Raw genomic sequence first — 12,617 nt, 5'->3', positions numbered from 1 at the left:
GTCCGGCGGCCGCGCAGCCCCCGCCGCCGCCCGCAGCTCCGCCCGCCGCCCGCCGCTGAGCGGGAGCGGAGCGCAGGGGGCCGCACGGGGCCGCGGCGCTGCCCGCCCCGGATGAGGCGCCGCTCCCCCCCCGCCCCGCTCGGTCCCCGCCGCCCTCAAAAGCGCAGGGCCCCCGCGGAGCCCCCGCGGCCCCGATGATGGACAGGAACTACCCCGCGACCCCCGGCTTCGCCGAGCCCCTGGCCCCGGGCACCGCGCCGCCCGCCGCTTCCTGGGCCTACGAGCGCGGCGCCGGCAGCCTGAAGCCCAGGTGAGGAGGGTCCGCGGCACGAAAGGCCGGGGGCCGCGCCGGGGCCTGGCCGAGGGCGGCCGAGGGGGCCCCGGCGGCGGGGCAGGGCAGGGCGGGGGGCGAGCGGGGCCCGGCGGCCCCGGGGAGGCCGGGCCGGGCGGGGCGGCGGAGGCCGCGTCCCGGCGGGCGGGCGAGCGGGCGGGCGGGGGGCGGCGGCGGCGCGGGCTCCCCGCTGTCCCCGGCGGCCCGCGGCGCTGGCGGCGGGGCGGGCGGTCTCTCCGCCCCGGAGGCTCGCGTCGGGCTGCGGCGCGGGTTCAAGAGTTCACGCGTCCCTGGCCGGCTCCCGGAGCGCAGCGGGGCCGCGGGCACCGGCGCTGCCCGGCCGAACAATGCTGCCCGCCGGGGCACCGGGCCGGCCGCGCCGCGCCAGCATCCCCCGCGCCCGTCCGTTTCTCCGCCGGTGTGCGCTCCGCTGAGCCCGGCGAAGCTCTTCGCTCTAAAGCGCTGCTCCGGGGCGTGCGGAGCCTCCTCCTCTCAGCCAAAACTTGTCTGGAGCGATTCAGTCCCGCGGAGAGTTCTGCAAAGTTCCGGGAAGTGCGGGGAAAATACGGGATATCTTATTGGCTTCGGGTTGCTTTTTGATTGTGTAACTCTGCCAACTAAAAGGAGTATTCTCTAGGCGATGAGATTTTCGTTATCGCCTGCCTTTTATGTCTCTCGCTTGATTTATCTGCAGTTCCCATCTCGACGGCGTTTAAAGGTAAAAGAGGATCTCGGGCTAAAAATATCCCGTCAGAATAGGTGCGCTGATAGATGACTTTGCACTTGGTTCTGAAAGTGGTCAGACATGTCTGATAAGATTAATAGATTATCAGGTCAGAAGGACTGTTGCAATCATTTAGTCTGACCTCTTCATAATGCAGGCCATAGAACTTTTCTTTTCCCCCTCAATCTGTGTTTGGAAATAGAGTTTACGTTTTAGAAGGTGTAGTTAAAAATTTCCCATGAGCCAAAATTCTTGGTAAAGTATACAAGTGACTGATTTATATTGTAATTTTGATATGAAGAGGGCTGCCTTTAGTTTTTGGCCACCGAGTCCTGTTTATAGCTTCATCAACGCTGAAAATATGTCGAGTATGAATTCTTACGAATTCTAATTAATTTCTTGCTTTACTTATTTTTCTTAATAAAAATAACATAATCTTTTGAAGTTTATTGCCAGAGATTTTTTTCTTTTTTCTCTTTACTTTAGTTATTCTCCCAGATTTCTTTCAGATTTCCTCCAAGTTGTCCATTTCCCTTCCTGAGTTGTGCACATTGCATTTGAGATGCAGTGAGAAGATCTCAGGAGCTCCCTGGGAAGTGAGTGAGGCGGTACATTCCCCGTTTCACAGAGAATTGCAGCTTTTTGGCCAAACCCTTGCCCCATCAATCTCTTTAGCCAGTTTCTCTGAGGAGCTGCCTGCATGGCAAAGTAAGGTCTCCATATAATTCTTCCCAATTTTTCTTCCTGACTACTGAAGTGCTTTTGGTGTTGTTGCTATGTTGATTTCAGTGGAAGTCAGTGACCTGTCCTTTCTGTATTGCTTTTGCCAGCTCCCATCACCTCTTGAGGGTCGTGCCAGCTGTTTGGAGGTGATTTGGATTTCCCAGGTCATTTAAGAATAGGTAGTGCAGAAGCAGAACTTGGATTTTACAGGATTTTCTTTTTTAATATTTAAAATAATCCCCTGGTTTTACAACACGTCTTGCAAATTTTTTTTAATCGCTACTGTGTTAATGCAGTCTTAAATGTACATTTTGGGAATTCTTTAGGAGCAATGGCATGGACAAAAATCCCAAGACAAGTACCATGCAGAAGCTCATTAGATCACTGCCTGCTGCCTATACCAATCAAATTAGTATTATTGCATGCCTGTATGATATGGCAGTATTTATACTATGCTTCAGGAAACAATGTGGAGAAAACTTTTAGTTCTTTGAAATTTCATCTCCAGGTTCTATACATGGTGACAAATGATGCATTTAAAAATTGTTGGCTGAAACATTTAAACTTTTTTCTTTAACTGTACCAAGAACAGGGAAAATACTGAATAATGAATCCTATTTTGTGCTTGAATTTCTCCTGATCTAGCTTCTTTGGGTTCATGTCATTTTTAACAAGAATTAACATACCCTGTCTTTGGCCAGATTTAAAGATTTGAACCATGTTGGACACAGAGATGAGTAGAGTCTGGGCTTTAGGTGCTTGTGGATTCCTCTACTGCTGCTGCTAGCACTTGTCTTTGTATGGATGGAGTTGCTGAGGAATGGGGATGGAAGAGTCATTCCTGTCACTGCCAAGGCTTGCAGCAGCCTGGAAGGAAATTGTGGAGGTATAGATGTACTGTAAAGGAATATGCTGTCCATGCCCTCGACTTGTGTTACAGATCACATCACATTTTTCACAGTGGTGTTTCTGATTGTGGTTGACAGGTAGTCATCTTAACAGCTGAAGCTGCATTAGCCTGATGTTAAATTAAAAAATGTGTGTCATGTTCATCTGGTACTTGCTTGAAAAGAATTCAGCCTTTAGGTGATAAAGATGACAATATTTCATTCAAATCTCATAGTTATGCTCTTGCAGGCTGTGTCGTGGCAGGTTTTGTTCCCTTTGTGTGGAGAGCCATGTTCACAGTCTCAGCTCATCAAAATGATTTCTCCTCCCTACAAGCATTGCTCCTGTCTTCCTGTGCTTCACTTCAGCCATCTGGTTTTTATCCTGCTTCTTATTTCTTGCAGGCACTGTTTTGTCTGTGCAATGCCTCTATTCTTATCAACTCAAAGGAAATGTGTGGTGAAGGGTTGCAAAGACATTTCTACCAGGCCTGCTGTGACATAACTCTTGCCATGGAATAGGAGATGGTGGATTGGGATGGAAGCTGATGGAAATCACTGGCATCCCTCTGGTACCTAAGCAGGGACACACTGGGATACTGCAGCCTGGTAGGAGGGGCTGAGGGGATGCTCCTGACCCCCAGACCCCTTACACAGCCTGTCAGCATCAGAAGGAATTGCTGGTGGTTCTAGGAGTGCCCTGCCACTTTTGGCCTTTTACTATAGTGTCAGAAAACCCCACCTCTGTGCTTAAACCCTCTTTTGGCCAAAAGCTCTTGAACAGCAGATAAGGTGTGCCATGCTTACTTGCGGCTTGCTCAGGAGTTATTGAGTATTCAGAAACCAGCTGATGTGTAATAGTGTGAGAAACTGTTGTAATTGCTTGGAAAGAGATGTGGAGACACCTGATAATGGATGAGGTTTCTGGTTGAGTATCTCTGACTTGGGGGTACTCATTTAAAAAAAGATTTTTACTAGTGGAAAGATCTCACTGTTCTTGTTCTGTTTTTACCACAGCTCCAAGACTCAAATCTGCTACATGTGATTAAAAGTCAGTCACAATTATTTTGTTGTTGATTTAAATTTTATGGTGATTGCCATGGTCTCTGATGTTCCTTTATGTCTCTATCCATCTCTGTGCTACCCAAGCATATGGGATTTTATGTCATTTAATTCAATATGGTTCTTTACAACAGATAGCTCTGGCATTGTTAGTGTGGCCTGTAACAGCTAATCTAAGATAAAGAGTTAGTTCCTGTGATAGTTCATTTGCAAACTTGCATAAATGGAAGGCTAACACTTTTATGATAAATGGTTATGATGGGTTTTTAAACTCATTTTTGCATAGCTGTCAAATTAATGCTTATTGTAACAGCTGTGTGATAATTGTGTTTTAGTTAAGGCTCAATTTTAAATTCTAATGGGTTTTTGCATAGCTATAGGAACTCTGTAAGTGCAGAGTATTTTAGAAAAGATGAGAACCCTTTCTTTCATCAAATGAAATTGTTCTGAAAGGTGAAACCAATGTTTGTTGTTAAATACATTCTACAGAAAGTTCCCTATGGCGTAGTATTTCAAGTGCGTTCTCATAATCTGGGAATTTACTTAGAAATTTTGTATTAAAAGGCCCAGAAACACTAAATAAATTTTAAAAACATATAAAAAGGTAGGTCACTTTTAAAATCTTACCCATATAAAATTTTCTGTCATAGTTTATATCTGAAACATTTATACATGCAAAATAAACAGAGGTAGTCCATGGCATAGTGCAGATACCTTACAGGGACTTGCTGGCTTTTGTTTGGCTTCCTTTCTTTTTGGTTTTTTTTCACCTGCATTCAGCACACACTGAAATCACAGCTGTGAGAAGGTCAAAGATTGGCTGAACAGAAGCTGAATGCATTCTTGCTCTGTGTCCCACAGCTTTTCCCTGGTGCAGATGTGTGGTCATCTTGCAAAATCTTGACTAAAGTTTCAAAATGAGCCAGCCAGGCTTGTTTGGATTTAGATGCTGCTTACCTGTGTGAGATTTAATGCCAGCTTTACGTGGAAGATTTCAAGCAGTGTGTGTCATTCTGCTGCAGTGAGAAATGGTGATAAAGAATTATCTGCAGAAGGAGTGAGCTGAGACTGAGTGTGAGGGTGCAGTTACCTGAGAAGGCTGAACTGGCTGCTCAGGCTCACTGCTGCTGCAAGGGGCTCCCTTCCTCTTCCCTTGTCTTTGGTGTTTGTGCAACTGCACAGGGAGCTGGTCCTGTTTGTCAGTCCATGAGAAAACTCTCCTGGCTGAAACAGTGAATGGCTTGAGCTGGATATCTGTGCTGGAGGGCTGGGAGCCAGAGGTGGCACCTGGGCACAAGCAGGGAGCAGAGCTGTGTGGCCTTGGCAGGGATTCTTGCCAGTGGTTCTGGACAGGGTTTGGATGGGCTCATTCTTGCCGTGTCACTGTCTTTGATGAACATCCCACAGAAATTGTGCTGCCTGCTTCCCTGGCAGGAAGGAGCACTTGGTGCCTGTTAGCTGGGTGCCACATCTGTCCTCAGATCACCTACAGTGACATTTCAGATGGGAGCCCTTTCCCATGGAGCCAACATCCTCCACGCAGGATACAGAATACATTGTTCTGCAAGAAGGCGACTTGTATCCCACCACCTATGCAAAAACTGTTTCAGTCCCATGTGTGTATTTTGCCTTTCATCCTGTTAACTTTAATCATAGGTGTGTTTACCTGACCCCAACAGAGAGCAACCTTTTCACCTTGTTTCTTCTGCACTTTTCCCCACCTTTTATTTTTTTCTTGGAGTTGCTGCTGATTTTGGCATAAAGCTGTCATAGGAAGGAGGCTGTTTTTAGAAAAATCCTTGTTCCTGTCAGGAAAAAAGCACCTATGCCTGAACTATAGTAATTCTAAACAATACTTGGGCTCTTATAGAGTGGGTGTATTTTGCATGGGTATCTTTGTTATATTTTGTCAAAGCTTTCACAAATTTGCATGTCAAGAAGTTGCTTTGCATGGTGAGTGCCTATTCCATAGATTAAACAAACAAAGAAAAGACAAACCAAAACAAAAACCGGTCAAAAGGCAGTACATTAATAGTCTCACTTCAGACTTTCCTTAGCAGCCTTAACTGTGACAAAAATAACTTTGAGCAGCATGCAGAGTTCAGCCTTTCCAGCACAGCATTTCTTGCTGTACCATGCAAGTGGCAGAGAAAAGAAAATTCTTTGAATTTTTAAGCAAAGAGAAATACTTTCTGAGAGGACAGAGTGCATGGTTATTGAGTACTAGATTTATTTGTCTCACTGGGCAGATTTCTGAGGTTTTAGGTTTACTTCTGCTTGCTATTCTGTCATTGTTACATGACTTCTTTTGTTTCATTGCCCTGGACAGACCTGGGGCCAAGTGGACACTTAAATTCTTTAGAGCCTCCTCAGCACCTCTCTGATGCTACAAAACGAGGCAGGGAGCTCTTATTCCTGGATTTCTGCACACTTGAAAGTTTCTTATTCCAAAACAATTCAGCAAGAACTTACATATGTTTAGACAAGCTCTTACTTTCCCATATTGCTTTTCTTGTTTTTCATCTTCCTTCTGCATGCCTACCATGTGTTGCTTGCTTAGGACTTGGAAAAGTGCATCCAATTATGCTCAGCAGGAAGAAGGCACCCTTAGGCATCCTTATCTTGGAGTAATAGTGTTTACACAGCAGGATACTAAGGAGCATTTATTCCTTAATAATCCTGCAGGAGTTCTACTTAGGGCAGTCACACAGCTAGATTTCATTGGAGATATCCCTCCTTTTTCAGCTGGAGAAGAGTTGGAGGGCTCCAGTCCTTCATGTAGCATTCCAGATGTCTGGCAAGCTGTTCTGAGAGCTTTTGGTCACCCAGAACGTGCCAGACAAAGGGTCAGAGCATGGGCCAGGCTGAGTGTGCCAGGCTGTGCTGCACCTTCCATGCTGCCCTTTTTCCTGCCCAGGAAATCCCTCTCAAAAATATGGCAGCTTGGTGTTTCACACCACATCCTGTTTACTTTCTCTGGTCTTCGTGTCAAAAATTCCAGTGCTAGACAGTGAATAATCCTTCAATCCCCATGCTCGGCCCATTTCAGGATGTTCTGCTGAGTCTGCCAAGAACAGGATTTCCAATAAGTTTTTCTTGAATCTGAACATTTGTTCATTTGCTGTGCAAAGAGTGATTGTAGAAAGCCAACTCCTCCCTGCTCTGAACACAGCCATGTGCTAACCACCTTCAGCTGCTGGCACTGGTGAGCTGGAGTTTGCTGATAGTCAGCACCACTGGAAAGAGATGGGATTTTCATCTTTTCCCCTTTAAAAAACTCCCTTTTGTTATTGTAAGTTTTTTCACCAATTAAAGGATATTTTTTAGTTCATGTGCGTATGCTGTTTTGATCTGGATTAATAACTTGGTTTTGTTTAGACATGATCATCATGAAAGCTCAAATCACTATCAAGGGCATATTCAATGCATTTGCTTAATATAGTGTAATTTTTCCTATCTCAAAGTAAATGCCACGTGGCTGTAACTGTTTTTCTACAGTTTGGAACAATGGTTGAAACATTCACAAGCAACTGGGTTCATCTGGTATTTTCAGCTAAATAGTGACTTGTGGCAAATGAAATGATAGCCAGGGTCCCCTTTGTAAGGTTAAAAATGTAGATTTAAACCTGTTCTAGGATGAGGAGAGCACTTGTGAAGAGGTATAAGAGCTAAATTCAAGAGCTATGCTAATTTTCCTTATAAACTTGGTTAATAACACCCTGTGGTGCTTCCTTTAATGTAAAGAACTCTTTGCTGCTGTGTTTTATGATGAACTGTGTTGTTAGCATGTTAGATCTTTCCTGGGCACACCTCCTAAATTGGGATGGAAGTGGAGTTAGTCATAGGGAAACTTCTTGTTATGAGTCTGAAGGAGCTCATGTGAGCTGCTTAGCTCTTGTGGTGTGTTGTGGGATGTGGAAAAAACACTGTGCTGGGCACGTGGGTGTGCTGGGAGGCTTGGAGCCCATCTAATGGCCCTGGATTTTTGGCTGTAGGGTGGCAGGATGTGTCATCTCAGATGTGGTCACTGAGCAGCTGCCCCGTTCTGTGCCAGTGGCTGTGGGCCATGAGCCCCCTGCTCTTCACGGGGGTGCATTTGAACTTCACCAAACCTGGAGAAACTGCCTTATTTCAGTACTGGGGACTCAGTGGCGAGGGCTGTAAATCAGAGTGGTTATTCCTTGTGCCTGGCTTTCCCTAGACTGAAGCACAAAGTATTTCATGGGTGCTGGAACTGCAAAGTGCTTCGAGGTTTGGTGATGAAGGGAACCCACTGACTGCACAAGATGGCTCTGCCAGTGTACAGCACACGTGTATCTGCAATTCTTACCTATTTTTGTGACAAAAAGCTCAGCTTCAGCATCATCCTTTCCATAGAAATGGGAAATAAAGGGCTTAGTAAGAAATGGGGTATCAAGTATTCCTGTAGTACCCTAAAGGTAAGACTCAAGCTTGCCACAAAATGCAATGCTGTGATAACTGGGAGGATGAGGGTTGAAAAGCATTTCAATAGGTAAAACGAGTTGTGATTTTATTAAGGCTCTGATGTGGCTAACCCACATCTTGAGATAATGCTCTGCTGATTTTTATATATTGAAATAAGATTTTGTTATTAAAAGTAATGGAATCTTTTTGTGTGTATCTCAGCTGTAATAGAGGATTATGCTGTGTGTTCAACCACTAGTACTGGAATGATCTAGAGAAGAGTTTTGAATATGCCCCAAGTACACTTTTGGCAACAGAATAGCATCACATATCAGAGAAAAAGTGTTAGATTTCCATTTACTGTCTGTTACACAAATCTTTTGAAATTGTAAGTAAAACTCTAGGAGAGAAGTTGTTTTTAAATTTAATTTTTAAAATCACAGCTATTCTCTTTATGCTGAGTAATGCAAAAGTTCTTTCACAGAAGGAAGGTAAGAGAAGAGAAATAAATGTAGTGACAAAATAATCCAGTGTCTCAAAAGGCAAGAAAATAAGATTGCAGATCTTAGAGTGGTGGAAACTACACAGACCATAATGGGACTTCTGTTTCTGCAGGCACTGATTGAGTAGAAGCTGTCAGGGAAGATGTATGAATCCCCAAAGCACTGCTTGGCAAACCAATGTCTTAAAATTATTTCTGACAATGCATTATAATGCAAATTGGGAGGAATGTGTTACAGTGTCTGTTTAAATGATACTGTCTTAATAAGGACATCAAAGTTAGTCTTGAATATTCAGAGCAGGAAAACACTGAAAGCTCCTTTCCAGACCTTGAAATCTTCAAACATGCATCAGGAGCTTTAGACTGACATTGTAGAGTAGTTTAATTTTAGTTTCTGTTTTGGTTAAGTTACAAAGTTGTTTTTTTTTGGTTTTATTTTTTTGTCAAAGCCAAGAGAAGTGGTTCCAAATTTACCAGTTCTGATTTAAAAAAATAAATTATTTTGTTATATATACTGCATTTCAGCCATAAATAACCTCATAAAGAAAGCTGGTTTAGGTTGCATGCATTAAAAAATGACATAAAGTAGTTTGTCCAGTCACTTAGTAGTAATTGGAGTTGAAGTTTAAAAATAGCTTTTTTTTTATCTGAATATTAGTTTTCACATACATATTTTCAAGACAGAGTTTAACTGATTTTTTTTTAACAGAATTATATTGTCTTTGTTGTTAAGAACTCTGCAGGTTACTTAATCAGACAAGCCAGCACTTGCACTCAGGTATTGAAGTCCCAGTAAGACTATTTTGGCTTTCCTGTTTTTCATTTTTAAAAGGATCAGGCGTAAGGAGTTCAGACACATTAACATGGGAATAAAAGGGAGATGGCCCTTTTGTGCCATAAAATCTCTTTATTTCCTTAAGAGGTGATATATATTCAGGTGAAGAATCACAGGAACAGTGTGAATTTTGCTTATTGCGGCAGCTCCCTGCATGTAATTTTCTACCTCAAAAATCTATTTCTTAGAAGCTCCTTATCTCTGCTCCTAGAAAGCGAGGAAGTAATGAGAGTTTCCTCTCCCAAGTACCTCCAGGCAATCCTTGGCCCACATTGTGGCAGTCTCAGCCACGCTCTTGGTGGCTCTGCCTTTGAGTTGAAGGGGAAAATTAACATTATAGCTTCATTTTTAATGAAAGAGTGGAGGGTGATTGCCTTTGGTGTGGTAGGATGGGAAATATTCTATACTGTGTAATTGCATTAAAAGGGAGAATGTGCCATAACCAACAGACACTGGAGCTTGTCAGTAAAATGCTGCTCCTCTGTGCTTTACTGACTTCCCTCAGTGCTGCAGTCTCATTCTGTATTTCCCATCTTTACAAAAGTATCAGCCTTGAAGAATAATGTTAATAATACTTAAAAATATCAATATCTATTTTTTCTTGCTATAATAGAAGAACAGGCCAGGCAAATGCTAAAGATGTATGCTGTTCTTAAAAGAATGCATTATGTACCTTGAGGTCTTAGTTTGAGATGGTTTTCTTTTGATTTTTCAGCAGTGGACTTTATTTTTCAAGTAGCAATTTTTTTTTCTTTTTGTTTCTTGTAGTGTGGGACGAACATATCTGTGTGCAGACAATCTCTGTGTTTTTAAATACAGTTACAAAAAAAATTCCACTCCTTTTCCTTCTCCCCCCTCTTCAGTCTCAGATCTGGGTTTAAAGGCACAAAACTGATTTCTGGGCTGAACAGATGAATGGGGATCAATTCAGCATCATAGAGTCACCCCAGGGCACATGGACACTGGATTGTTAAATATTCTTTCTCTTTTTGCTAATATGATGTTAAGGTTTGTCTTGTATAATCTAAAGAGAGGATCAAGGGAATTAGATGCAGGGAGTAGGCTGGTTTCCTATTTTTCTTGAACCTGCCAACACTTTCAGGCTTCAGCCCAAATTTGTGTTTGCACTGTCTTCCCCCTCCCTCCAGTATGTCTGTGGCTGGGAAATAGAAGTGAAAAATCACATATTGTACACATTTAAGAAATATTTTGCACTGAAATGGGTTTCTGGGCTGAGAAGGCATTTGTTTTCCATTGGAATTAATTATTGAGACATTCTCCATTTCTGTTTTCTGTTGTTTTTAAGGGCTTTCTGTGCTTTTAAACTTCCATAAGTGTGTTGGACAGGAGTGACTTGCTGTTACTAATGGTATTGAACTTTCTTCCTGGGCAACTCCCTCTTCTGCTTCTTAGGGTCATGGCTTTTTTAAAATACAAGATTAAACCTATTTCTGGATTGAAGTAATCTACCTGTAACATTGCTTTTAAATTTTAATTTTATTCTGAGCTGCAGATAACCCCTGGGTGCTGAATTACATTCTAGCTTGACTGTAGCAAACAGGGAATTCTTGCTGTTACAATGAGCAGCTGAAGGGCCATCTACCCTCCTTTTCATCTGTATTAAATTCAAGTGAAATTTTCAAATAATGCTCTTCCATTCTTTCTCCAGGAGATGTTTGAGTAAAGGCAAAATAACAAAGAGAAGTATTTAAGGAAAGTAATAAACATTGTATCTAATATTAAAGCTATTATTCTCATTATATATTATAATATCTATTCTATATATACTGTATATTCTAATATCTGATATTCAAGCTATTAAATATTAATCCTAACCATGTACTTGCCAGCAGGTAATACAACCTGGAACTGCATTTTACACATCTAAAATCAAATACAGTGGACAAAAAGAGATGTAAGCTGTGTGTCAGTTTCTGTATCTTATATCTTGGATGACATTTTTGATATTTAGGAGTGCCTTTGTCAGTTTTGTGGCTTTGCTTTCTGTCTCTGAGTGGAATTTGCTGTAGCACAGCTGAATAGCTGGTTGGAGAGAGCCTCCTTTGCTAAGTGTCTGCGCTTTGGGATGGTGAAGGAAGTTTGAGATTTCCCCTATTTCACCTATATCTCAAGTAAGATAAAATGCAAAGTGTGATTTTAAAGGTATTTTCTTGCCAGTATGAAGCTATCGCTGTTCTTTTTAATCTCCTTTGTGGTGATTTCTTTAGAAGGGGGCTGTGCCGAGTCATCTTCTCACAGGAGCTCTTGTTTTCAGTGAGGCAAAAATGAGATTAAATTTCTGCTCTGCCTCAGATCTGATGCCTTGTGTGCATGCTGGCTTGGTGGCTTTTGTTGTTTGGGCTTGGTTGTTTTGGTGTCAGGCTTGTGCTGGGGCACTGAGTTCCCTGTGCACCCTCTTGTCTTGTAGGTGTCCAGGTTCACTTTGAGCACAGCTCTGGAAGTGCTCTGGGATTTCATCTGGGGGTTTCTGTGGCAGTTTTCCTTTCTGTGAGAGGCAGGAGGTACAAGTGCCTAAGGACAAGGGATTGCACCCTCTGGTCTGCTTTCCATGGAAGCATTGTGAGTTTCCCTGGTACTTGAATGATCGCTGTTACTAAACTAAACATAACCCCAAAAACCCCCCAGAAAGCACCAAATCAAAATAATCAGTCAATCAGCCTTAAAAATTGATGAGCTGTAATGAGGATTTACCCAGAAAATAAAGTAGAAAAATGAAAAAATTTGCTCAATACCTAAAAGTAAAAGGAGTATCATTACATGGAAAGGGGAAAAATATTTATGCAAAGTGCTTCTTTTCTGTTTCTGTATTTTATTCTGTGTGGATGCCTAGGAGAGCATGGTTGTTTGACGAAAGTACAAGAAATAAAAGTACTTACTTGTATGTCCAGTGTTTATTGCAGCTAAATTTTGCTTCCATGTACAAATGGTACTTCAATGTGAGTGTGAAGTTGGGAAATGCATCCCTCACTTGTGTGAAGCTTAAACCTGATAATTGCCTTGGCACCTGAGGAGGGTGGTGAGTGCAGTGGGACTGGATAACCTTTTGGAGATGGAGACCTGAATTTGTATGGAACTGTTGGGTTGAAGAATGCTTTTGAGAAGAAATT

The 12,617-nt window shown here is 42.8% G+C and overlaps 1 protein-coding gene across 1 annotated transcript in view; it reads left to right on the top strand.

The window, feature by feature from the left end:
- The first annotated feature begins 156 nt into the window (after positions 1-156).
- The window catches only part of QSER1 (glutamine and serine rich 1), a 43,881-nt gene continuing 31,420 nt past the window's right edge, over positions 157-12,617 (top strand). The window contains exon 1 of the mRNA XM_058806841.1: positions 157-310. Within this exon, the coding sequence (XP_058662824.1) occupies positions 195-310 (116 nt within the window). The 5' untranslated portion in view covers positions 157-194. The remainder of the gene's footprint in view (positions 311-12,617) is intronic.

Source organism: Ammospiza caudacuta, chromosome 6, assembly GCF_027887145.1.
Source record: "Ammospiza caudacuta isolate bAmmCau1 chromosome 6, bAmmCau1.pri, whole genome shotgun sequence".
In the NCBI taxonomy this organism is placed as follows: Eukaryota; Metazoa; Chordata; class Aves; order Passeriformes; family Passerellidae; genus Ammospiza; species Ammospiza caudacuta.
The sequence above is the reverse complement of the archived record's forward strand: the minus strand, read 5'-3'. Positions and strand labels throughout refer to the sequence as shown.